We start from the raw sequence: 27153 nt of genomic DNA, 5'->3' as shown, positions 1-27153 counted from the left end.
CTGACCACCCCTGCCCCAAATTCCCGCATCATCATCTCAAACTGTCCCTCCCCCACGCCCCTTCGCCTCCGACAGGCAGAGCCCCCCCACCAAGTCGGAGTATCCCTCCAGCAGGTTACCCCCTTCCCTCCCGTCGCCCACCCCGCTTCCACCACCACTCACTGTCGGTGACTGGGCCCGGCCCTCATGGCTGCTCCGTTGCCGCCCGCCGCCGCCACTGCTGCTCCACGCCCCGGCTCCTCAGTCGCCGCTGCCGCCGCCGCCGCCGCCGCCTTGGGGACTCGCCGGCAGCCGCTCCTGCGCCTGCGCAGCCTGGAGCGCCGGGGCCCTTCCGGGCCGCCCGCGCCTGCGCAGCCCGCACCGGGGGTGTCTGCCTCAGTGCCTGATGCCCTGGACCCCCGGGTCTCGGGTGGACATGGCTGCTGGCTTCGAGGACTTAATCTTAGAGGCTTTGGCGCCTGCCCCAGGGTCTGAGGCTTCTGGAAGGTAGCGTAGGTTTCTAAACGCGGTGCCCGTAGGGGCCGTAGACTTCATAGCACTTCCAGGATTCTGGATCCCACTTGCACTTAAAGGCCTAAATGCTCTGACGTGACTACTGATAAATTTAGGTTTCTTTCAAGAATACGATCACATCTAGAATGCACTGAGGGGTAATTGTGCAAGAGTCAACTTTGACATCCCTGAATACACTACTGGCCAGTAGGTGCTCAGAAGCTCTGGGGACCTTGTCAAAAAGGTGACTGCACCTAGAATGCACTGTTCAGTCTGTTTATCAAGCTCGTACTGTTTATGGGACGAAAATGCTCTAGGCATCTCATATGTGCCATCGAGGGACTTGCAGGTTAATAGTCCCCTACTTTACAACTCTCGCTGTGGAGCCTGGCTCTTTTGCAAATTGGTAAACAGAAACCAGGCCTTTAGCCCAAGGAGGCCCAGCTGTCACCCCTAGACCCCTACCTAGACTGCTGCCTTATCATAACCCAACAAGAAACTAGGCTCAATTCAGTCCCAGGAATTCAACAATACAAACTTCTTTGTGTCGGGGGGGGGGGTGGGGGTGTGGGCAGCGTCTGGTGGCTTGTGGGATCTTAGTTCCGCAACCAGGGATGGAACCCCAGCTCTAGGTAGTGAAAGCATGGAGTCCTAACCACTGGACCACCAGGGAATTCACCTCAACAATGCAAACTTGAAAGCTGCGGGGGATGCACTGCAGTCAAAGGGAAGAGGAGGTACAGGACGAAACTCTCCTTATCACCGTGACTCTTCCATCCTACCTCCAGCCCAATCTTCTGTCTACAATTCAGAGTATGGAGGGATAGAGACCAAGATATAATGTAAGTCCAGAGAGACAGAGAGAGACACACACAGAGAGAGAGAAAGAGAAGAAGAAGTTCCATTCTTTTGTGAAGGGTCTTAAGTTCGCTTTACTTCTAGGGAAAGCAAAAGCTACTGTTGGATGCCAGGATCTGGTACGAGTATTTGAACTCCTCATCTAAGATTAATATTTGAACTCCTCATCTAACATTAAGGGTCTTCCTCATTTTGGAAAAAAGCAAAAATACGCCCTAGAGTAAAGGTTGAAAAGGCTGTAAATGGAATGTCACAGACATGCTGGAGGTAATAGAGCCTGCTCACATTCTTCTGGAAAAGGAGGCAGGAAGATATATACAAATGCATATAATGGAATTCTCAGTTCCCTAAGAAACTAAGGGTTACTCCCTGAAGCACCTAGGAAACTAAGAATTTTTTTTTCTCCTCAGATGCTTGTGACTTTTACATACATAGGCTTTTACATATATACATATGTTGCTGTAGAGAAAGTGTATAAATTGGCATAATCCTGTCCCTAGAAAAGCAAATCTACTCAAAGGTTCAGGCTTCATGTATGAATACCCTCCCAGCTAGGGAGTTCCATCTGGACATACGTAGAGTAAACTACAACAGCTGAGAGGGTGGTGGGCAGTAAACAGGACATCCTGTAGGTGGGGCCCTACAGAGCCTAGCTCCAGGCTTAGAAGGGTTGTCATTACTTGCAAAAGTATTATCCTTTGGAATGAGAGCACATTTGGCACCACAGGGGAATTGCAGAACCAGAAAGGAGTAAGAATTAATATCGACACGATGTTCTGATGAATGGATGACTAAAAAGAAGGCCATAGCTGCCCCTGAAACTTCTGGGAACCGTGACTTCCTAACCCCACCACCACACACAGCCCCTGAGAAGGCCTGCTGGAATCTATATGATGACAGCATATTTTCTTATATTTGAACCATAAGGGTCTCCTGAGCCATTTCCCTATTTGAATGTCTTACCAAGGGCAAAATTGTGATTTTTTTTTCCTGCCAAGCATTCACTCACTATATCCAATGATACTCATTCAGAGATTCACCCCTACTCCAATTTCAGACCATGTGGATGAGCAAATAGCCTAGACCCCAAGTCAATCAACACGTAACATTCCCTAAGTTACAGTGACTGTTTCATGGATGGGCATGTAATCCAGTCAGAGCCAAAAATGCACAAGGAGTTCCTTCTGGGAAGATCTGTTGCTCTTTCCCACAAAAACTGGATGTAAGAAGATATAATATCTGGAACTGCTTCACATGTTGACACCACCAAGGGACCACCAATCCAAAGAAAGATGTAATTTATTCAGTCACTGAACAATGTGCCAGACACTATGTGCCAGACACTGCTCTAGATGCAGGTGACACAGTAGTGACATACATATAAAATATCTATATTATTTGTCCTCTCACAACTTACAGTCTAGTAGAGGACATATAATAATAATAGCAGGGACTTCTCTGGTGGCGCAGTGGTTAAGAATCCGCCTGCCAATGCAGGGGACACGGGTTCGAGCCCTGGTCCGGGAAGATCCCACATGCTGTGGAGTAACTAAGCCCATGCGCCACAACTACTGTGCCCGCGTGTCACGACTACTGAAGCCCGTGTACCTAGAGCCCGTGCTCTGCAACAAGAATCCCGCAATGAGGAGCCCACGCACTGCAAGGAAGAATAGCCCCTGCTCACCACAACTAGAGAAAGCCCACGTACAGCAGCAAAGACCCAACACAGACAAAAATAAATAAAATAAATAAATTTTAAAAAAGAAAAGAATCTGCCTGCCAATGCAGGGGACACAGGTTTGAGTCCTGGTCCGGGAAGATCCCACATGCTGCAGAGCAAGTAAGCCTGTGCACCACAACTACTGAACCTGCACTCTAGAGCCACAACTACTGAGCCCACATGCCACAACTACTGAAGCCTGCGCGCCTAGAGCCCGTGCTCCACAACAAGAGAAGCCACCGCAATGAGAAGCCTGCGCACTGCAGCAAAGAGTAGCCCCCGCTCACCGCAACTAGAGAAAGCCCACGTGCAGCAATGAAGACCCAACACAGCCATAAATAAATAAAAAATAACAGCAGACACATAGCATTTACAATGTGCCGAGCACTGTTCTAAGCACTTTACACATATTAAATTCTTTTAATTGTAACAACCCTCTTTTACAACAACAATCAATATTCCTGTTTTATAGATGAGGAAACTGAAGTAGAGAGAAGTTACTTGCCCTGGGTCACACAGTAAAATAATGAGGTTGAGAACCATAGCCAGGATGTCTGTCTCAATAATCTGTGTGCTCATTCACTATATTATTAACTGCTTTGTCATAGAAGGATAAAGGATCCTAAGAGAAAATTTAACCAGCCATGGAAGGAACAGGTTATGGAAAGACCTAGAAGTAAGAGAGAATACCAGGCAATTGGGGGACTGAAAAAAATTCAGTTGAGCTGAAAAAGAGGAACAAGAGATGAGACTGGCAAAGTAAGCTGGAGCCACGTTACTTACTTTACACTTTATCCTGAGGGCACTGAAGCAAGGGAGTGACTCGGTTAGATTGGGGCCATCAGCAGGTAGGTAAAACCCTGAAGAGCCCTGCACAGCCTCTTACAGTATTCCAGACACTGCAACAGAATCATTGAAGGTAGTGATAAATGCTGTGAGGAAAAGGACACTTTTCTCTGAGGAAGTGACATTTCAGCTGAGACCTGAATGGGGAGCAGAAGCCAAATCTAGAACATAGGAGGCAGGAGTAGCAGGTGTAAAGGCCCTGAGGCAGAAATTAGCTTGATATATTCAAGAGAAAACTAGTGTGCCTGACACCTTGGGAGTAGAAGTTAGCAGGGCTCAATGCATGCAAGGACTTTGGACTAATCTAGTTGTAATAGAAGGCCACTGGAGGGTTTCAAGCACCATCTCCTTCAAATTCTATCTCCTTAAATCTCTGGAATCCATCTGTTTCTGTCCACCATCTTCACTGCAATATTTTAGTGAGAAAGATAAAGTGACTTCTATTGGAAAAGGACTTGGGGGGGGTCAAGGAAGTTTTTGGTTTTCAGATGGAAAAGGTGAAGCCTTTAAAAAATAAATGCTGGGCTTCCCTGGTGGCGCAGTCATTGGGCGTCCGTCTGCCGATGCTGGGGACGCGGGTTCGTGCCCCGGTCCGGGAGGATCCCACGTGCCGCGGAGCAGTTGGGCCCGTGAGCCATGGCCGCTGAGCCTGCGTGTCCGGAGCCTGTGTTCCGCAACGGGAGAGGCCCCGGCGGTGAGAGGCCCGCGTACCGCAAAAAAAAATAAATAAATAAAACATAAATGCTGATGGGAGGTCACCCTGATACCAAAACCAAACAAAGATGTCACATAAAAAGAAAACTACAGGGCTTCCCTGGCGGCGCAGTGGTTGAGAGTCTGCCTGCCGATGGAGGGGACACGGGTTCGTGCCCCGGTCCGGGAAGATCCCACATGCCACGGAGCGGCTAGGCCCGTGAGCCATGGCCGCTGAGCCTGCGCGTCCGGAGCCTGTGCTCCGCAACGGGAGAGGCCACAACAGTGAGAGGCCTGCGTACGGTAAAAAAAAAAAAAAAAGAAAAAGAAAACTACAGGCCAATATCTCTGATGAACATAGATGCAAAAATCCTCAACAAAATACTAGCAAACAGAATCCAACAGCACATTAAAAGGATCATACAACATGATCAAGTGGGGTTTATCCCAGGAATGCAAGGATTCTTCAATATATGCAAATCAATCAATGTGATACACCATATTAACAAATTGAAGGATGAAAACCATATGATAATCTCCATAGATGCAGAAAAAGCTTTTGACAAAATTCAACACCCACTTATGATAAAAGCTCTCCAGAAAGTAGGCATAGAGGGAACCTACATCAACATAATAAAGGCCATATATGACAAACCCACAGCCAACATCATTCTCAAAGGTGAAAAGCTGAAACCATTTCCACTACGATCAGGAACAAGACAAGGCTGCCCACTGTCACCACTATTATTCAACATAGTTTTAGAAGTTTTAGCCACAGCAATCACAGAAGAAAAAGAAATAAAAGGAATCCAGATCAGAAAAGAAGTAAAACTGTCACTGTTTGCAGATGACATGATACTATACATAGAGAATCCTAAAGATGCTACCAGAAAGCTACTAGAGCTAATCAATCAACTTGGTAGAGTAGCAGCACACAAAATTAATGCACAGATATCTCTTGCATTCCTATACACTAATGATGAAAAGTATGAAAGAGAAATTAAGGAAACACTCCCATTTACCACTGCAACAAAAAGAATAAAATACTTAGGAATAAACCTACCTAAGGAGACAAAAGACCTGTATGCAGAAAACTATAAGACACTGATGAAAGAAATTAAAGATGATATCAACAGATGGAGAGATATACCTTGTTCTTGGATTGGAAGAATCAATATTGTGAAAATATTACCCAAAGCAATCTACAGATTCAATGAATCCCTATCAAACTACCAGTGGCAATTTTCACAGAACTAGAACAAAAAATTTCACAATTTGTATGGAAACACAAAAGATCCCGAATAGCCAAAACAATCTTGAGAAAGAAAAATGGAGCTGGAGGAGTCAGGTTCCCTGACTTCAGACTATACTACAAAGCTACAGTAATCAAGACAGTATGATACTGGCACAAAAATAGAAATATAGATCAATGGAACAGGATAGAAAGCCCAGAGATAAACCCACGCACATATGGTCACCTTATCTTTGATAAAGGAGGCAAGAGTATACAATGGAGAAAAGACAGCTTCTTCAATAAGTGGTGCTGGGAAAACTGGACAGCTACATGTAAAAGAATGAAATTAGAACACTTCCTAACAAACATACACAAAAAAAGTAAACTCAAAATGTATTAAAGACCTAAATGTAAGGACAGACACTATAAAACTCTTAGAGGAAAACATAAGTAGAACACTCTATGACATAAATCACAGAAAGATCCTTTTTGACCCACCTCCTAGAGAAATGGAAATAAAATAAACAAATGGGACCTAATGAAACTTAAAAGCTTTTGCATAGCAAAGGAAACCATAAAGATGAAAAGACAACCCTCAGAATGGAAGAAAATATTTGCAACTGACAAAGGGTTAATCTCCAAAATACACAAGCAGCTCATGCAGCTCAATATCAAAAAAAAAAAAAAAAAAAAACCAGACAACACAATCTAAAAATGGGCAGAAGACCTAAATAGACATTTCTCCAGAGATATACAGATTGCCAACAAACACATGAAAGGATGCTCAACATCACTAATCATTGGAGAAATGCAAGTCAAAAACTACAATGAGGTATCACCTCACACTGGTCAGAAGGGCCATCATCAAAAAAATCTACAAATGATAAATGCTGGAGAGGGTGTGGAGGAAAGGGAACACTCTTACACTGTTGGTGGGAATGTAAATTGACACAGCCACTATGGAGAACAGTATGGAGGCTCCTTAAAAAACTAAAAGTAGAACTACCATACGACCCAGCACTCTCACTACTGGGCATATACCCTGAGAAAACCATGATTCAAAAAAGAGTCGTGTACGACAACGTTCATTGCAGTTCTATTTACAATAGCCAGGACCTGGAAGCAACCTAAGTGTCCATTGACAGATGAGTGGATAAAGAAGGTGTGGCATGTATATACAATGGAATATTACTCAGCCATGAAAAGAAACAAAATTGAGTTATTTGTAGTGAGGTGGATGGACCTAGAGTCTGTCATACAGAGCAAAGTCAGCCAGAAAGAGAAAAACAAATACCTTATGCTAACATATATATACAGAATCTTAAAAAAAAAAAAAGGTTCTGATGAACCTAGGGGCAGCACAGGAATAAAGACACAGATGTAGAGAATGGACTTGAGGACATGGGGAGGCGGAAGGGTAAGCTGGGACGAAGTGAGAGAGTAGCACTGACATATATACACTACCAAATGTAAAATAGATAGCTAGTGGGAAGCAGCTGCATGGCACAGGGAGATCAGCTCGGTGCTTTGCGACCACCTAGAGGGGTGGGATAAGGAGGGTGGGAGGGAGACGCAAGAGGGAGGGGATATGGGGATACATGTATGCATATAGCTGATTCACTTTGTTATACAGCAGAAACTAACACAACACTGTAAAGCAGTTATACTCCAATAAAGATGTTAAAAAATATATATACTGGAGCTTCCCTGGTGGCGCAGTGGTTGAGAGTCCAGCTGCCGATGCAGGGGATGAGGGTTCGTGCCCCGGTCTGGGAAGATTCCCACGCCACGGAGCGGCTGGGTCCGTGAGCCATGGCCGCTGAGCCTGCGCGTCCAGAGCCTGTGCTCCACAACGGGAGAGGCCACAACAGTGAGAGGCCCGCGTACCGGAAAAAAAAAAAAAATTATATATATATATATATATATATATATATATATATATATATATATATATACTGATGGGAGGAATATAGTACAGAGAGAAATTGTCTATACAGAAAAGAAAGGATAGGGGCTTCCCTGGTGGAGCAGTGGTTAAGAATCTGCCTGCCAATGCAGGGGACATGGGTTCGAGCCCTGGTCAAGGAAGATCCCACATGCCGCAGAGTAACTAAGCCTGTGCGCCACAACTACTGAGCCTATGCTCTATAGTCCATGAGCCACAACTACTGAGCCTGCGTGCCACAACTACTGAAGCCCACGCGCCTAGAGTCCGTGCTCCACAACAGGAGAAACCACTGCAATGAGAAGCCCACGCACCACAACGAAGAGCGGCCCTCATTCGCCGCAACTAGAGAAGGCCCGCGCGGAGCAACGAAGACCCGAGGCAGCCAAAAAATAAATTAATTAAATAAATAAATTTACTTAAAAAAAAAGAAGAGAAAGGATAATTCATGGAACAAGGTTTCTGAGGGGGTAAAACAGCCTTAAGATAGGAACATTTATTAAGAGCCTACATTGTTCTAAACCCTAGATTCAAATGAACATATGATATTAGATAAATATGTTTATTATCATCTGCATTTTACAGAAGAGGAAACTGACACGTGGAGAGTTTAAATAACTTGTCCAAACTCACACAGCTAATAAGTGGCAAGCTGAGATATGAACCCAGGCAGTCTGATTCATTTGATTAATCTCTCCTAACCTCACAAAATACAAAATTCCCCCCACAATATCCCTTGATAGAAAATCTCTGGGAAAGAAGAGAATTAACAAGACACTTTGACTCATTTCCCCTAAGTTTTTGTGTCATCCCTGGGATTCTTTCACTGTTATCTGTTACCACCACTGTAGTACTTAATATGTGTTCCTTGGGTGATAGTTGCATTTATGCAATTAAGCTCTTCAACTACTGTTTAACCTGACATTTCCCTTCTCCTAAATTGCAGTTGAAATGGTATTTCACCTAACTGTCCATGAAGGAAGATTTGTATTTTTCTGATTGTTGGCTGTCTCATATTTAGTAGCATCTTTTTCTTTGGACACCCATATGCCCAAAGGACATCCAGAATATCACGTTCCAAAAAGGTTGTTTCTTCTACTAACAGAGCAGGCAGCCTGAAAGCTGGAACCTGACACCATTTGCAAACCATCAGTGCATCTGGCTGCCCAAGGCTCTGTCAATCCATGTCACTAAGAGCTTCTCTGGACACTCAGCATCCACTCCGACAACAGCAGCCTGGCCAGTTGGTTCTTACCATCCTCCAACAATTCTCCCCTCTCTGTCCTATATCATCCATTTCTTCCTCTCTACTAGGTCACTACCATGAGCAAACAAAAACTTCCCATCTTAAAAAAAAGAAAAAGGAAATCGTCTCTTAACTCCACCCCTCTCTTCCACTCTTGTGTTACCATTCTCTTTTGCTCTGCTCCTCTGGTAAGAGTTGTATATATATTCTGGCCGCCCTCAATTCCTTTCCCCTCATTCTCTCTTAAACCCACTCCATTTAGGCTTTCACCCAGACCATCCTACTGAAATTATTTCTGTCAGGTCACAGGTCACTTACGTATCTCTCTCTCTCTCATACACACACACACACACACACACACACACACACACGCACGCACAGCCCCCAGGATACAAGTCCCGTGCTGGAGATTTCTGTCCGCTTTGTTCATTGTTGTATCCTCAGCACCTCCAAACCCGCGAGATTTATCCCTCAATTCCAAAAGTCTGACTGAGGCTTCAAAGGATGAAGAGAGGGCTTAAGGCCACAGATCGGCCAAGGTCTATCAGGTTCCTCAGGCCTCTAAGGCAGTCCGGGAGATCCTAGGTGACTAAGCCGCTTCTTCTCCCTTTGCAGACCCTCTGGTTTTTCTCCAGAAAGGAATGGCCTCAGAGAGGAGATAGTAGCCGAGTCTTACAGGAGGGAAATCCGGGTCTGCTGCTCATCGGGAACACCGACCCTTCCTTACAGGAGGCTCCCATAAAGGTACAGACTGCCGAAGGCCGCTGCCGACGCTATGCCAAGCCAGAGGGGCACTGGGAGGGGATCCTGCAAGCCTGAGGCTGGAAAGGACTAAAAAGACCCTCACGGGGAGCAGTACACGGTCCCACGCCCCGGACCATCGCTCCTTCGTTGCGCGAGTTTCTCCCGCTTAGTGGGGTCAGGCGCTAAGAGAACGATTTTGCCGCTTGGCCTCGTGGGAGATGTAGTCTTTCATGAGGCAGGGCTAGAAGGGCCTTCTACAAAACTTTGGCAGGAGAAGAAGAAAACACGATGCGTATGAGAATCCAAAAGATCTTCAAGCTCACACAAACTCTAAATACACTTTTTCCCCGTTCCTTAGCCTCGGGCAGTCTCCAGAGCGCTTCCAACTCCAGCCCACCTCCAATGTCCCATGTTCCTCCGCTCTGTTCGGGCCGATCTAGCTCTCTCCCGCTCGCTCGCCTCTCCGCAGCACTGTCCAATCATAGGTGCGTTCCTGGGAGTTCCCGGCGTGCCTTGCGGTTGCGATGGCTGCCTCCGGCAGGCGAGGTGCTGAGCTCCTTCGAACAGTGTTAGGGGTTTGGCCGCCGGGTCCCGACGCCGCGAGGGAATGGGTGACCCGGCTCCCCTTGCTCTTGGGCAGTCAGCAGAGGTGCGTCTCCTGTGTCTCGGGCCCGGCCTTCTCTGGTCCCCGCCTGGCCTCGGCTTCTCGCCCTAATGGCCAGAGCTCAGCCCTGGACTGCTTCCTCGGACTCTCTCAGCCAGACAGCTCGTTGAATTTTCGCGTCCCCGCCGTGTCCATGCACAGAGGTAAAGGGCCCAGATAGATTTGTCTGGGATTGTCACTGTTTTAGCACAGAAAGTCCCGTGTCGGGGAAACCCCTCAGTCTCTGGGGATATCGTCTTTGGCTCTGTATTACAGAAAACGATCTTGAGGCCCCGAGAGATAGAAGCGAGCAGTGAAGGATCTCATAGGAAAGAGATACTAGGTTCTAAGAGTTTTCGAGCCAGAGGGAACCGATCTGGTCACAACCACAGACGTTCACAAAGAGCAGGAGATTGAAGGGCCACAGGCATGGAAGAGTTGTGGCTCTCTGTCCTCACATGGGGAGCAAGCTTGACCCATCTACTTGTCAAGACACTGAATTACAGTTGGCCCTTGAACAACTCGGGGCAGAGGTGTTAGGGGTGCAGAACCCATGCAATCGAAAATCCTCATATAATTTATTGTGGGCCCTCCGTATATGCAGCTCCTCCGTATCCACGAATCCCATCTGAGGATTCAACCAACTGCACATCGCATAGTACACATTTAGTGAAGAATAAAAAAACAAAATAACCTGCGTATAAGTGGACCAACACAGTTCAAACCCATGTTGCTCAAGGGTCAACTGTACACCTGGAAATAGCACCCTCTATTCTTCAAGTAGCATAGACTAAAGGCTGAACACAAAAACTGGTAATTACGATGCAGTGTCATGAGGAGCAATTACAGAAAGACTGAGAAAGCTTGCAGAGCCTTCATTGTACTCTTAGTAGGGTAAGATAGAGCTGGAGGGATTTCTGGCTTTATCTGGTATAGAGATACTTTCACACATGTACATACATTTACTGGGCACAACTACACAATACGATTCCACAAGGTTATTGAGTATTAAGTGCCAGGCATTGTGCTGAGTGGTTTCACACAATTGCCAATGGTCAAAAGAAGGTTATACAGTAAGTAGTCATCAATACCATTTCTGTTTTACATATGAGAAAACTAAGGGGCTTAGAGCAGTTAGAGAACTTGATAAAGGCATATAAACAACGTAATGGACAAACTGAATCTCAAAGCCAGGTCTCGGCTTCAACCTGATGCATGAATCTCGTATCCATATTCCCTTTGTGGATGCGTAGGACCAAGTACCTGACAGGGGATCCATGTTGCACTACCTCTCACTCCCCTCCCATTCCCACACACAGATGAGCAGGATCTCCTCTTGGTCCATCGCCCCGACATGCCTGAGAACCCCCGAGTCCTACGAGCAGTCCTCCTGGGTGCCCCGAATGCAGGAAAGTCAACCCTCTCCAACCAGCTGCTGGGCCGAAAAGTATGCTGCATCCCTGACACCCCCGACCCTTTCATTTCTCACTTCTTACTGTGCCTTCGTGGATTGTCCTAGAGGGATCTGGGACCTCACTTGGGACTTCTTTGTTCCTGGCAGGTGTTCCCTGTCTCCCAGAAGGTGCACACCACTCGCAGCCAAGCTCTGGGGGTCATCACAGAGAAAGAGACCCAGGTGGTGGGTACTTGCAATGGATGTCCAGCAAACAGGACAGAGGTTGAAGCTAAGAGGGTCTCCCTTACTGTTAGACCTGAAGAAAATGATGCTTAGGCTCACTGCTCTGAGGGAAGGGGGCTCCCCTTCCTTTTAGGCCTGTGCAGTTCTCTCTCTACCTTCCCCCTTTGCCATCTAGTCAGAAAGGTCTCACTGCCTCTTTACTGCTTCCTAATCTTCCAGATATTCACAGTTGTTCTCTTTCTCCTGGATCCTGTCTAGAATTAAAGCAAGGCTGGAGGGTAAAAATTGGCCAAGAAGTGGGGGCAGGCTCCTGACATCAAGGGTGGGTGACCTTTCACTACCCAGCCATAATCTTTCCTCCTGGGGTCGGGGGTCTGGGCATCTCTTTTTCCTGATTTTAGATTCTACTTGACACACCTGGCCTCATCAGCCCTGCTAAACAGAAAAGGTAATATCTAGGGAAACAGGGAGTTGTAGGGGGGAAAGGTGTTGAAGAGGGAGTGGGGAGATTGCATCATAGGGGCTGGAAAACCCCCTTATCACACCCCATCCCTCCTCAGGAGGGCATCACTCCCAAGACCCTTCCTGATCTATGTATGTCTGTCCCTTAGGCACCATCTGGAGCTCTCTTTGTTGGAAGATCCATGGAAGAGCATGGAATCTGCTGATCTGGGTTAGGCTCAGGATGGGAAACTGAAGCCCAATTTACATGGTCATGGCCTCTCATTGCTGATAGTTTGGGGGGAATGGGGGTTGGCCAGATCCCATACCCTGGAAGTTTTGGGGGTTAGGGGGAATGAGTGGTCATAACCTTGTCCTCCCTACACTGCCAACTGCCAGTTGTGGTTCTTGTGGATGTCTCGGACAAGTGGACTCGGAACCAGCTCAGTCCCCAGGTGCTCCAGTGCTTGACCCAGTTCTCCCAAGTCCCCAGCATCCTTGTCATGAACAAGGTGAGCACCACCTATCTGAGGAAGGGGTCTACTTAAAGGGTCCCGTCTCACTGACCACAGCCCTCTGCCCGTCCCCCACCCCCAGGTTGATTGCCTGAAGCAGAAGTCAGTTCTCCTGGAGCTTACAGCAGCCCTCACTGAAGGTGTGGTCAATGGCAAGAAGCTCAAAATGAGGCAGGCTGTCCGCTCGCAGCCGGGCAACCATTGCTCCAGCCCAGCAGCTAAGGGCCCAAACACACTGTCTGTGGGAGACCCTCAGCGGATTGGCTGGCCCCACTTCCAGGAGATCTTCATGTTGTCAGCCCTAAGCCAGGAGGATGTGAAAACACTAAAGGTCAGTTGGCCTTGACCATAGCCTGGCCCTTGGTTTCCACCATGTGAAGACAAGCCTCAGAGTTCCTCCTCTTGGAAGTGAGAGTGAGAGGAAAGTCCTGCTTGGGACTGAGATGCCTACCTACTCCCTCTGTGCCCATAGCAATACCTCCTGGCACAGGCCCGGCCAGGGCCCTGGGAGTTCCACAGTGGAGTCCTCACCAGCCAGACGCCTGAGGAGATCTGCGCCAACATGATCCGAGAGAAGCTCCTGGAGTACCTGCCCCAGGAGGTGCCCTACAACGTGCAGCAGGTGCAGGCGCAGTTAGGGGTCATGGGGCGCTCCATCAGGCACACACCCGGAGCAGACAGCTGGGTCCCGAAGAGGGCGGGGTAGGGGCCTGCCTGACCAGTCACGGTGTCTCCCTGTGCAGAAGACGGTAATGTGGGAGGAAGGGCCAGACGGGAAGCTGATGATTGAGCAGAAGCTTCTGGTGCCCAAAGAATCTCACATGGTAAGCAGGGCCGGGCTTGGAGGGGGGACCAATACTCTGTTAGGCAGGGGTTCTTCCCTGACTGCTTGGGAGCTCTGAGAGCAGGCTCACGTCCCTGTCTTTTACCCCACCCTCAGAGGATCCTGATCGGTCCGAAAGGGCACCTGATCTCCCAGGTGGCACAGGAGGTGGGCCGCGACCTCATGAACATCTTCCTCTGTGAAGTTCAGCTCCGCCTGTCTGTGAAACTCCTCAAGTGACCACCCTCTGATAGCTTTCCCAAGGCATCCCTGCCCAGGCTGCTGGCGGGAGCCACTGACCAGAGCTGCCCTTACCTGGGGCCTGCAGGGCCTGGAGCCGGGCCTGGACAGTGACTGGGTGGCTGGCCGAGCATGCACAGCCCCTGCCCGGCCATGCCTCCTGCTGGAGGAAGGAATCTGCCTTAGCCTGGTTCCCACGTGGTTCCTCTGCCTGGGCCTGTAGCTACTTAGGTCTTAGAAGCTGGCCCTTTGGTGTGGGAGCACTTCTGCCACCTGGCATTGGGCCGAGTTTCTTCCTGAGTTGTTAGCAGGGAGATCTTTCCCCTCTCCCCTCAGTTCGTACACCTTGCAGCTGTGTAAGGACCCACGTGTCCTGAGTGAGATAGTGCCTCCCACCTGCTCCTCAAGTCCTTGATCCCTCTCTCCAATCTCGGATGCTAATAAAGTTGAAAGACAAGCAGCATTCTGGGTCTCATCTTTATTTCTTTAGAACAGGAAAGAGAAAACGTACCCATTCCCTCCACCCCTACCCCGTTGTCTGAGCTGGAGTCTCCCTCCCTTCAGTAGGCTGCTCCAGGGTCCCGAGCAATCTTCTTGGCACGTTTTCTGGGTGCAGCAAGAGAACCGTTACCATTACTAAACTCAGTAATGGTAACGGTTTCCTCGCCACCCCCAAGTGCCCTGGCGGTCGGCAGGCTGTGATAGGCTGAGCAGTGAGAACGGTGGGCTTGCAGCAACCCCTGGCCTCTTCATCAGCCTCCAGAGCTGGGAGTACCCGGACTAGTACATCATCTATACTGTAGTGTCTCATCACAAACTTACAGTATATGATGATATCCCAGCCAGGGCCCTGCAGGAGGCACAGGGAGCATGGCTTGAAGAGCACTGTGGCAGAGAGAGCCAGGCACTGGGGGCACAGCAGGACAGGTCAGGGATGGACACAGCTCCCCACTCCCTGGCCGGCATCTCCTTGATCCTGTGGTCAAGGGCAGCCTGAAGGGGACTGATCCAAAGAGCCCTTCAGAGCTAGGGTCTGTTGAGATGTCCTTAGGGACCCAGTGCCGGAGGTTAACAAGCCAGAGGTCACATAATGAAGCGGAAAATTTCCTCTGGTCAGACCAACAAGCAGACAGACCCAGAGGAGGAACGCTTACCTGGGGCTGGAACTGCAGACTAAGGCCTTTGGAAGTAGGGAAACCCTGTCCCTCCTGCCTCTCCACTCGAGCTGCTCCCTTTTAATCCACCAGCTGGCCCCTCCCCTTGGGCGGGGCACTTTCCCGGGTTCTGGAAGGCCCTGCCTCTTAACCCTTTCCCTGCTAGACTCCTTGGACTGAGGGTCACTGGCCCTTCTCCATTAGGCCCTTTGTCACATACTCTTTGCAATTTTTTTTTCCCCTCCCCCAGTACGCGGGCCTCTCACTGTTGTGGCCTCTCCCGTTGCGGAGTACAGGCTCCGGACGCGCAGGCTCAGCGGCCATGGCTCACGGGCCCAGCCGCTCCGCGGCATGTGGGATCCTCCCGGAACGGGTCACGAACCCGTGTCCCCTGCATCGGCAGATGAACTCTCAACCACTGCGCCACCAGGGAAGCCCTGTCACATACTCTTTTATGGACCTTGCTAAGCCTGCTAGGCTTGGGCCTGGCTGAAGGAAAAACAGCCTCACCCCAGCCATCCTGCAGGGCTTAATTGCTGGTCAGAACCCTGGGGAGGTGGTGGTGGTTGTTTTTGGTGGTGGGAATGTTAGTTTGAATCTCTATAAGGCAGGGAGGGTCCTGACAGCTGGATCTTGGGGCAAGCGCTGACCTAAATTTCAGTCCCCCGGCCCTTGTCTATGTTTATGCTGAACCCAAGGAGGCCGGACCCTTTGCCCACCTCTGCCAGGGGAAGGTCCTCTAGGGGGAGGGGTCCTCTGCCGGAACATTTGAGGGTGGCTGGCTGAGTCCCAAGCTCACGTGGGAGCCAGCTTAGGAAAGGGTAGGGGCTGTTCGTCAGAGCTCAAGGCCCCCAGAGTGAGAGCCCGGCAGTATTAGGTTCTCTGCCTCTGGGAAAGGTGAGACTTGGAGTAGAGACTCCTCAAAGCAGGGCCTCTGCTCCTTGGACCCCCATTCTGGGGAACACGTCTGCTTTTCTGCTCCCTCCCCTTCTCCTCTCCTAGACCATCTGGTGTGCATTCTGGGAAGCAGTTACACCCCCCTCTGCAGGGGCAGATGAGGCCAGGATGGGGAGTGAGGGGAGAGACCCAAACTTCTTTCGGTTCCTTGGAGGTGTTTTATCTCCTGCCGTCGCAGAGGCTTGACACACGCTCTTGACTCTGTTTGATGATCTTCCCTCCTCTTTTGTCTAGTTAACTCTTATTCCCTCTCTTCAGATCTCTAAGTGTCTCTTCTGCAGGGAAGTTTTTCCTGGCTAGTTAAATCCCCCTGTTATGGGCTCGTTTATTTGTGTGATTATTCACATTAAGCAAATAATCACGAGGGCCTGGTTTATTCACCATTGTATCTCTACCACAGAGCAGTGACTAAACAGGCATTCACGTCAGATGACTGATGTGATGTGGGGGAGGGGAGAGACTTTGACCTGGGGAGGCAGACTGACAAAGATGTGGCTCTCTCAGGCAAGCCATTTTCTTGGACCATCCATGTTTGCCTTTGTAAACAGGAGCAATAACAGTCCCCAGTTCGCAGAGCTGTGAGAGCTAGGTGATGAGCTGCCGGTAAAGCACTTAGCACTTAGCCCACAGAAGGGGTTAAACAAATTAATGCCTACTTCACCCGCTTCCCACAGGGGCTCACTGAAGGCCACAGGTGAGGCCTGTTGCTTCTTTTTAATTAATTAATTTATTTATTTATTTTTGGCTGCATTGGGCCTTCGTTGCTGTGCGTGGGCTTTCTCTGGTTGTGGCGAGCGGGGGCTACTCTTCGTTGGGGGGTGCGGGCTTCTCATCGCAGTGGCTTCTCTTGTTGCGGAGCCCGGGCTCTAGGCACATGGATTCTAGAGCACAGGCTCAGTAGTTGTGGCTCACAGGCTTAGTTGCTCTGCGGCACGTGGGATCTTCCTGGACCAGGGTTCGAACCCGTATCCCCTGCATTGGCAGGCGGATTCTTAATCACTGCGCCACCAGGGAGGTCCCGAGACCTGTTGTTGAACATCTGAGAACTCATGAAATACTCTTGAAAGCAGCTGGAGGCCATAGAGAAAGCCCAGGATTAGAGGTAACAGGCCTGGAGTGACAGTCCCGACTCCATTGCATCCAGCTCTGTGCCTCTGGGCCAAGTGCTCTCTGCTTCAGTCTCCTCAAATGTAAAATGGGCGCTGTCCAACCTACCTCAAGCAGTGGTTACAAGGATTATGGGAGCACTCATGTCAAACACCCAGATCAGAGCCCAGCGTGCATGAACCAATGTCAGTTTCCTTCTCTCCTTTCCTGTTTCACTCTCTTGCTGTGTGACTGGGGGCAAATGCCACTGTTCTGAGCTTTGGTGATAATACGTATCTTACCAAGTTGTAAGAATTAAGTGAGAAATGTGGGTGAGAAGCCTTTATAGACCCAGGTGCTCTAACCCAGTGAGGAATTATCCTTGTCTACTCCTGCCTCCCTGCGACCCCCTTTCCTGTCCTGTGACCCCACAGATAGTCCAGGCTCCTTTCCCAGAGTAAAGCCTTCATGCACTAGGGCCAAATTCATGCCACTCGCTGGCTAGGTTTCCACTTAGACCCTGGGGGCCAAGTCCAGGGGTGAGCATGGACAGAACTCAGGGGTCCTGGAGGTAGAGGAGAAATATCTCCACCAGCCAGAGATCTTGTGACTGTGGCCTCAAGCTGGGTGGAGGAGCCTGCGCTCAGGGTGTGGGCTGAAGGAGAGCCTGAGCCTGGGCGGGGTGGTCTGGGGACCCTGATTAGCAGACTTAGGGCTATCAGGGTAGGGGCCCTTTTGCTTATCAGGAGCTTGCAGGGGCCACAGTAGAACCTGAGGACACTTCATGCTGAGGGCGGTCTCCTGGATGGCTGCTTTTCCATCCTTCTCCCTCCTTAGAACCCTGAGGGGAGTTAGGTTGGGAGTACTTCTCCCTTTCTGCAGGTCACATGGAGACGCTGCCCCTTGCCTGGCAGCCAGCCTGGGGTTGGGGGACACAATCCCAGTCCTTGGGAGAAGGCTTATATGCTCACAGCTTTTGCTTCAGACTAGGAGCTTCATGGCTCTCCTGAGACTGGGGTGGGCTTGTCCGGGACCTTATCCTTCCAAAGTCTGATTCCAGTCCCTGCCACTGCAGCTTTAAACGTTTGACTCTTATTTTGTCCTTCTTTGGATGAAGTCCTTAAACCATGTGCTGAGTGATGAAATTAAGGACAGTAAGATCTGCAAGTTTCCTTCAAAATCATGAAGTTCAAGTCCCTCCTTTATATAAGAGAGGAAACTGAGGCCCAGAGGAGGGGAGGATATATCATCCAAAGCCTCAGGGTTCCCTCCACCTCTGAGAATCAGGGAACCCATGACCCTATGAGGAATAGGAAGGCAGCAGCAGGTACCCACAGGTACACAGACATACAGAGTCACACACAGATACACATACACAACACACATGTATGATGTCTGCATAGACCTATAACACACGGAGATACACATCAAAAAAACTGGACTCAGCTAGTAAAATTACTCTTAATTTTCTCTTGGTTGTTTTACTAAGTTTCACGAAGTCGGCAGTTTTGTACAAAGATAAAAGAAGGCCGAAAAATACGGTCTTTCAATGTCTCACTCACAGCACAGTTAGCAGGAAAGCTCATCTTGGAACCAAGGACTTTAAGAAGTTCTGGGAAGCTCTCGCTCTCCTGTTTTGCTTTAGATGCAGGGGACTCAAAGCAAGAGGCTGTTGTGGTTCTAGGAGCTTAACAGGTGTTAGCAAGAAAGGCTGGAAAACTGATCTAATCCTTACTCTCCGTGTGGTAGATTGGGGCTTGCGACCTGGGGCTTCGTCAGAGATTACACTGGCGAGCGCCTTTCCTCCCGGCTTGGTGTCCTCATGACTGGCCTGTGAAGCCTCTCCTAACCCTCCCTGACACTTGCCCCTGTGTCTAGGCTTGGACCTTCCCTGTTCTCCTTATCACACTGTGAGAATTCATCTGATCCCTTATCTGTCCCCAGCGGCTCCATGAGCAGGCACCTTGTCGGATTCTTCTCTATGGCCCCAGCACCCTTCATGGGCCTTATCCTGGGAGATGCTCAGAGAAAGCCTTACACTGAACAGATGCCTTGCAGACAGTGACCAGCGTGTACTCACGTTCTCAACACATCCCCTTACACGCTCTATTCCTGTTGGCCCCATGAGCAAGGGCACGATTTGAGCAATGAACTCAGGTGCTGCGGGTCATAGCAATGGCTTCTCTGGGGGCCTTGCCAACGTCCATCAGTTTCCGAAAGATGACTGCATGCCAATTTTATAACAGAAACTGAAGCTCTGGGAGGAAACTCATGACCCTGGGTCACACAGTAACCAGGAAAAGAGGCAAGACTACAGCTCTGCTCTCTAAACTCCAGATCCCAAGCTCTGTGCACAAAGCTGCTATGAAATGAGGTTGATCTTGTGTGTGTCTCTGTGGGGCCTTAGAAAGTTTCAGAGGCAATGGAATCAGACCCGAGCTTTGCCACCTACCAGTAATGTGATTCTGACCACAACGCTTGCTTCATCTCTCTGAGCCTTGGTCTCCTCGTCTCTAAAATGGGGCTGACCTCGGGAAGACTCAGTGAAAGTGTACGTGGGAAGCTCCCAATGGAGTCGGGATTCCCTCCTTGCTTCTGCTTCCTCAGATACTCCCACCCGTCTCACCCCTTTTTAAGCCTCTTCCACACCTGCTCTTGGCCAACTGCAACCCAGCAACAATGCTCTGCATTCTCTGACCTCCTGCGGCTCACGAGCCAGGCCCTCGTATGGAGCTCACACGCCCTGGAATCACAGGCCAGGCCCTCTGAGGCTTGAACCAGCGCCTCAGCCTGTACAGTTCAGGAGTCACGCCTTAGAGTTCTTGCTTTTTTTCCAGACCACCGGCCCGGGATAGACTCAGAGCCAGAAGGGAAAAGCATGGCTTTGGACCTGTCAGAGCCCGGGCTCTATCACAGCTGGCCGAGTGGGCCTGGGCCCTGCCTGCTCTTGGAGCGCCGGCTTCCTTATCAGTAAAATGGGCTTAAAATGCCATGTTTTTCATGATTGTGGTACAGATGAAATGAGACGGTAGAGGTGACAGTTTCTAACTTAGGGACTGGCTCATATGTAACAGGAGCTCAGCAAATGCCAGGCTCCTTCCCTTCTGGCTTTGCCATGGGCTTTTCCTACTCATCCTCCCCGGGGCGGAGAGGGGTGGGGCGTGTGCTCACTCAAATACCTGCCAGGTGTGCGTGGGAGCGCACACCTGCCCAGGCTCATATTGAGGCAGAAATAGAAACTTTCCAACCCACACCTTCCTAGATCTGTTCATCAGCTCCCAGTTCCTGTTCTCTTGGTCAGCCCCCATGTCCAGACTCGGGCCATGCCCGCTCCCATCTCCTGGCACAGCCCTGAAGGTAGCTGTTAGGTAGGAAAGGATCTCCAGGGAGTCTGGGTGTCCCTCCCTCCTCAAATCCTTCCCGCCATCAGCCGGGCTTTACCTCCCTCCCTCCCTGCCAGGACAACCTGTCTGCTTCACAGCTGCTGTGAAAGAGATAGGCAGCCTGGATTATCAGGCCAGAAGAGGCTCCTCCAGACAGTCCTCTGCCTCCACCCCCACCCCAGGCAAAGGTTCCAGGGTGCTTAACCCCCTCTGTGCTGGGCCCTCAGCCCTTCCTGAGGCTGGTTCCAGGCTCAGGGAACGAGGCCTTGTTCTCCCCACTCTCGGAGTCCATTGGCTTTAACACAGGTGCTGATGCCTCAGCCTCCCTCCAGATCATTGCCCCTTCCCCGCCTCCAGCATCCTTCAAGCCTCTTTCAGCAAGACCCTTGCCTTTTCCCAGGCCCCTCTGGTCGTCTCCTCTGGCTAGCCACTGTCCCTGACGCTAAGGCGAACCAGGACCATATCCTACTTAGGTCCTAGTGCGGCCACCCAGGCCTCCATTTCCTGAAAGTCAACAGGAAGTAGTGAAAAGAGCAGGAGCCTCAGAGTCTGGGCATCTGGCTTGCAGTCCTGGTTCCGGCTCAGACCCTGTGTGACCTCGGGTAAGTTTCTCCACTTCCGTGAGCCTCAGTTATTTCATAAAATGGAGGGCAGTAGCTCTTTTCACAGGTTGACTCAGGGATTAAATGAGTACAACATATACATCATTTTAGTAATCAGTTGGAAAATAAAATTAAAATCTGAAAAAAAGAAAAGAAATGCCTATATGTATATGTATAGCTGATTCACTTTGTTATAAAGCAGAGACTAACACACTACTGTAAAGCAATTATACTCCAATAAAGCTGTTAAAAAAAAAAAAGAAATGCCTGCAAGAGGGCTTTATAAGCCAGCTACCAAGCAAATCATACCAGCTCCTACATGCTAAGCGCTCATGAAATGTCATGTTTGATGCGAACCTGAGCTATGTCATTTAGTCCTTATAATAACCCTCACTATAGACGGCCCCAGGCTCAATCCTTGAACCTCTTCTCTTTACACCTGCACTCATTCCTTCGTTGATCTCATCTCGTCCCATGGCTCTAAATACTGTCTACACACCGGTGACTCCCTAATCCATGTGTCCAGGCCAGACCTCTCCCCAAAACTAACTTGTAAAGTGAACCTCCTAGTTGGCAAATTTCTCTAATAGGCACCTTAGACTTAACATGTCCAAAACCGAGGTCCCTGATCCCACCTCAAATCTGCTCCTTCAACTGTTTTTCCCATTTCAGTAAATAGCAGCTCCATTCTTCCAGATCAGCCAAAAAGCCTTGGAGGCAACTTATCCTTTTTTTTTTCAACTTTTAAAAATACTTTATTGAGGGCTTCCCTGGTGGCGCAGTGGTTGAGAGTCCGCCTGCCGATGCAGGGGACGCGGGTTCGTGCCCCGGTCTGGGAGGATCCCACATGCCGCGGAGCGGCTGGGCCCGTGAACCATGGCCGCTGGGCCTGCGCGTCTGGAGCCTGTGCTCCGCAACGGGAAAGGCCACAACAGTGAGAGGCCCGCGTACCGCAAAAAAAAAAAAAAAAAAAAAAAAATACTTTATTGAGGTATGATTGACCATAAACTGCACGTATTAAAAATGCACAATTTGATAAGTTTGGAATATATATACACCCACTGAGACAAGTTATTCTTTTTTCGCTTTTTAAAATTTAGTTACTCGTTTTTATTTTTGGCTGTGTTGGGTTTTCGTTCCTGTGCGTGGGCTTTCTCTAGTTGCGGCGAGTGGAGTCTACTCTTTGTTGTGGTGCATGGACTTCTCATTGTCGTGGCTTCTCTTGTTGTGGAGCATGGGCTCTAGGCGTGCAGGCTCAGTAGCTGTGGCTCGCGGGCTCTAGAGCGCAGGCTCAGTAGTTATGGCGCACGGGCTTAGTTGCTCTGTGGCATGTGGGATCTTCCCGGGCCAGGGCTCGAACCTGTGTCCCCTTCATTAGCACACGGATTCTTAACCACTGCGCCACCAGGGAAGCCCGACAATTTATTCTTGAATTAACTTTTTACCGAAGTACAATATATATGTATATATATATATATATATATATATATATATATATATATATATTCAAAAAATGGGGAATTCCTGGTGGTCCAGTAGTTAGGACTCTGAGCCCTGGTCAGGGAACTAAGATCCCGCAAGCTGCGTGGCACCAAAAAAAAGGAAAAGAAAGAAAAAAGAAAAAACCCCACCAAACTCATAAGTGAATTATCACCAAGTGAACACACCCAAGTAAGAACCACCCAGGTCAAGAAACACCACCTTCCCAGGTGCATCCTCTCTCTCTAACCCGCCTCTTTCTCTCCAAAGGTGACTTCTATCCTGCCTTCTAATACCGTAGATTAGCTTTGCCTGCTTTTTGGATGTTGTATAACGGAACGACGTACTGTGTATCATTTTAGCTCAACATTATGTTTGCAAGACTCATTCAAGTTGTTGTATGGATCAGTAATTGGTTTATTTTCATTACTGCACAGTATTCAATTTCATGAAAACACTACACTTTATTCATTCTACCATTAGTAAACATTTGGATTGTTTGAGTTTGGGGGCCGTTATTCATAATGCTGCCACGAAGATTCTTTTTTTTACCACGCTGCCACGAGCCATGGCAGTGAAAGCCCAGAATCCCAACCACTAGGCCACCAGGGAACTCCCATTATTCTTGTACATACATGTGTGTGTATCTCTGCTGGGCGTGGAATGGTTGGGTCAAAGGGCATGCTTATGTTCAGGTGTAGGTACTATATTCCGTCAAACAGGTTTTCAAAGTGGTTGTACTGACATTTCTTCCAGCCGTGTGTGAAATTTCCAGTTGCTCCACATCCTCCCCTACACTTGGTATTGTTACTCTTTTCCATTTTAGTCATTCTGGTGCATGTGCAGTGATATCTGTTCTGGTCAGAATTTGGACTTCCCTGATGACTAATGAAGTTATGCATGCTATTCCCATTATCCATTGCTATGTAACAAATCATCCCCAAACTTAGAAGCTTAAACAACAGTCCTTTTCCTACTTTGCACAGTTTTGGAAGTCAGGATTTCAGGAGGTCTGCTGTGCAGAACTGGCTTGGGGTTTCTCATGCAGATGAAGTCAGATGGGGGCTGGGAGAGCTGGGAGCTGGCCGGGCATCCCTCTCTCTTCATGTAGCTCAGGGCCTATCCATGTGGTCTGCCTGCTTGGGCTTCCTCACAGCACAGTCAGACTGCTTACACAGTGGCTGAAGAATTAAAGACAGACTATTCCAGCAAATAAAGTGGAAGATGCATTGTCTTCTATGAGCTAGCCTTGGAAGTCATATACTATCACTTCTGCCGTATTCTATTGACCTAAATAGCCACAAAAGTCCACTCAGTTTCAAGGGGAAGGGGGCATAGTCTCCACCTCTAATTGGAAGGACTGTCAAAGTCACACTGTAAGAGGGACATGTAGAATAGAAAATATTGTTGCCACTGTCTTTGCCACTATCTTTGCCATACATGTTTTCATGCATCTATTGGCCATTCTGTGCAGTGCTTGAGCCATCATTTCTCTTTTTCTTTTGGGTTATCTGTCTTTTCCCTTCTTGATTTGCAAAGTATATTCTGAGTGCTACATTTTCCCCCCAGATATATGTATTATAAATATCTTTTCCCATGATTCTGAGGCTTGCCTTCTCATATTCTCCATGGGTCCTTGTGTGTGAGTGTGTGTGTATGCTTATTAATTGAAATTTTTATTGAGGCAATTGTGGATTCACATGCAGTTGTCAGAAATAATATGCAGAGGTCCCTTCCACACTTTGCCCAGTTTCTCCACTGGTGACGTTTTGCAAAACTGTAGAGTAATATCATAACCACAGCCAAATATCACAGGATGTTGACATTGATATAATTTACCAATTTTATTCAGATTTCCTGTTTTGCTTGTGCTCACTTATGTAAGTGTATTAAGTTCTACACAATTTCATCACGTGTGTATGTACATGTATCCACCACGATAAAGTTACTGAACAGTTCCAGTACAAGGATCCCTGATGTTTATAACCACACCCACCCCTGTTCCTACCGCTGGCAGCCACTAATCTGTTCTCCATTTCTAAAATTTTGTCATTTCAAAAATGTTATATATAACTCACACTCATTAGGATGGCTACTACCAAAAAAAAAAAAGAGAGAGAGAGAAAGAAAGAAAGGGAGAAAGAAAGAAAAGAACAAGTGAGAATGGTGAGAATGTGGAGAAATTGGAACACTTGTACACCGTTGGTAGGTGGTGGGTATATAAAATCGTGCAGCTGCTGTGGAAAAAAATATAGTTCCTCAAAAAATTAGAAATAGGGGTTCCCTGGTAGTCCAGTGGTTAGGACTCGGAGCTTTCACTGCTGAGGGCCCGAGTTCAATCCCTGGTGGCGGGGGTTGGGGGGGGGGTGGGTGGGGGAGGTGAGGGGGGTGGGGAGGATGGAGTGGGGGGGGACAAAACAAAACAAAACAAAAACAATAGCTAAAACATGGAAGCAATCCAAGTGTCCATTAACAGATGAATGGATAAGCAAAATGTGGTGAATATATACAATGGGATGTTATTCAGCGTTGAGGATGTTATACTAAGTGAAAGGAGCCAGTCACAAAAAGGCAAATATTTTATGATTTCACTTATGTGAGGAATGTATAGTAGTGAAATGCATAGAAACAGAAAGTAGGTCGTTGGTTGCCAGGGACCAGGGACAAGGAAGAATGGGGAGTTATTGTTGAATGGGTAGAGTTTCAGTTTTACAAAATACAAAGAGTTCTGGGAGATGGATGGTGGTGATGGTTACATAATAATATAAATGTACTTACTACCACTGAAATGTAGGCTTCAGATTGGTTAAGATGGTAAATTTTATGTTATGTGTAATTTACCACAATTAAAAATAAAAGTTATATAATTGGAATCATATATGTAGTATGTAACATTTTGGTACTGATCTTTTTTGCTCAGTATAATTCCCTGGAGATTAGTATGTCTTTTGATAAACAGATATTCTTGATTATTTTTATTATTTTTGGCCACACCTCGAGACTTGCGGGACCTTAGTTCCCTGACCAGGGATTGAACCCAGGCCACTGCAGTGAAAGTGCCAAGTCCTAACCACTGGACCGTCAGGGAATTTCTGCTCTTATAGTTATTGAGTTTTGACTTGTTTAAAAAACTTTTTTGATTATCCTAAGGTCATGAAGATATTCTGTTATTTTCTATATGTTTTACAGTTTTACTTTTAACATTTAGATCCACAACCCATCTGGAAGTGATTTCATGTACAGTGTGAGGTTCAAGGTCAAGAACCATCCCCACCCCCCCAGATATCCAGTATCGTTTATTGAAAAGACTGTCTTTTCCCCACAGTTCTGCATTGCCACTTTTGTCATAAAACAAGCGTGGGTCTTTTCTGGACTTTCTGTTCTATTCCATTGGTCTACCAAGTGCCAGTATCACACTGTCTTGATTACTAAAACTTTAAAAGTCTTGACATCTGATAGTTCGAATCTTCCGACTTTAGTCTTTTTCAAGACTGTCTTGCTTATTCTTGGTCCTTTGGCATTTCCCCATAACTTCAGAATTAGTCTGTCAATTAAAAATCTCTTGGGATTTTGATTGGTATTATATTGAACCTATAGACCAATTTGGGAGAAATTATATCTTTGCAATACTGAATCTGTTTGTTTTTTTGGCCGCACTGTGTGGCATGCAGGATCTTAGTTCCCCGACCAGAGATCAAACCCGTGCCCCCTGCAGTGGAAGTGCTGGACCACCAGGGAAGTCCCTGTAATACTGTCTTTACATTCATGAACATGGCATACTGAGGGCATTTTCTTTCCCCTCTTTTTCTCTTATACCCAATGTCAGCAACTCTGGTTAGTTCAAAATAGATCCAGAATCTGAGTGCTTCTCACCAGCCCCCATTGGTCCAAGTCACCATCATATTTCACCTGTATTATTGCAATACAGGTAAGAAGCAACTGTCCCTCTCCATTCTATTTTCAGCAGAGCATTAAGAGTGACGTTCGTATTGTGTTGTGTTTCTATTATTGATTTGTGGGAGCTCTTTTTATTTACTTATTTATTGCCACACCAGCCGCTCGTGGGATCTTAGTTCCCTGACTAGGGACCGAACCAGGGCCCACGACACTGGAATCGCAGAGTCCTAACCATTGGACTGCCAGGGAAGTCCCTGGGAGCTCTTTTTAAATGAGATGCAAGCCCTTTGTTAGAAACGCATACTGTAAATGTTTTTTCTGACTATGCTTGCCTTCTCACTTTAAGTTTCTTTTGATGAACAGAGACTTATTTTGATGGTCTAATTTCTTTATGGTTAGTGCTTTATTTTTGTTGTTTTTGTCCTAAGAAATCTTGCCTGTGCGAAGGTCACAGAAACATTTCCCTGTTGTCTTATAAGCATTATGGTTTGATTTTTTACATTAGATCTATGATCC

At 48.0% G+C, this 27153-nt stretch overlaps 2 protein-coding genes across 3 annotated transcripts in view; one reads left to right on the top strand and one right to left on the bottom strand.

Moving 5' to 3' along the window:
• Positions 1 to 7384, bottom strand: part of FAM222B (family with sequence similarity 222 member B) — a 69850-nt gene extending 62466 nt beyond the window's left edge. Inside the window, exon 1 of one of the 2 annotated variants that reach the window (XM_004314911.4) lies at positions 163 to 7384. The gene's annotated coding sequence lies outside the window, so the exon portion shown is untranslated. The remainder of the gene's footprint in view (positions 1 to 162) is intronic. The other variant, XM_073797118.1, reaches the window with a different exon arrangement.
• A 2900-nt stretch (positions 7385 to 10284) lies between these two features.
• On the top strand, positions 10285 to 14542 carry ERAL1 (Era like 12S mitochondrial rRNA chaperone 1). The gene is made up of 10 exons (XM_033847278.2): positions 10285 to 10585; positions 11741 to 11868; positions 11983 to 12060; positions 12462 to 12508; positions 12672 to 12733; positions 12901 to 13013; positions 13099 to 13347; positions 13489 to 13638; positions 13760 to 13840; positions 13957 to 14542. The coding sequence occupies exons 1-10, from the start codon at positions 10303 to 10305 to the stop codon at positions 14077 to 14079; spliced, it is 1314 nt and encodes a 437-aa protein (XP_033703169.1). The 5' UTR covers positions 10285 to 10302; the 3' UTR covers positions 14080 to 14542.
• Positions 14543 to 27153: the final 12611 nt, after the last annotated feature.

Source organism: Tursiops truncatus, chromosome 20 (assembly GCF_011762595.2).
Source record: "Tursiops truncatus isolate mTurTru1 chromosome 20, mTurTru1.mat.Y, whole genome shotgun sequence".
NCBI classification, from domain to species: domain Eukaryota; kingdom Metazoa; phylum Chordata; class Mammalia; order Artiodactyla; family Delphinidae; genus Tursiops; species Tursiops truncatus.
This window is presented reverse-complemented; position numbering and strand designations above follow the sequence as displayed.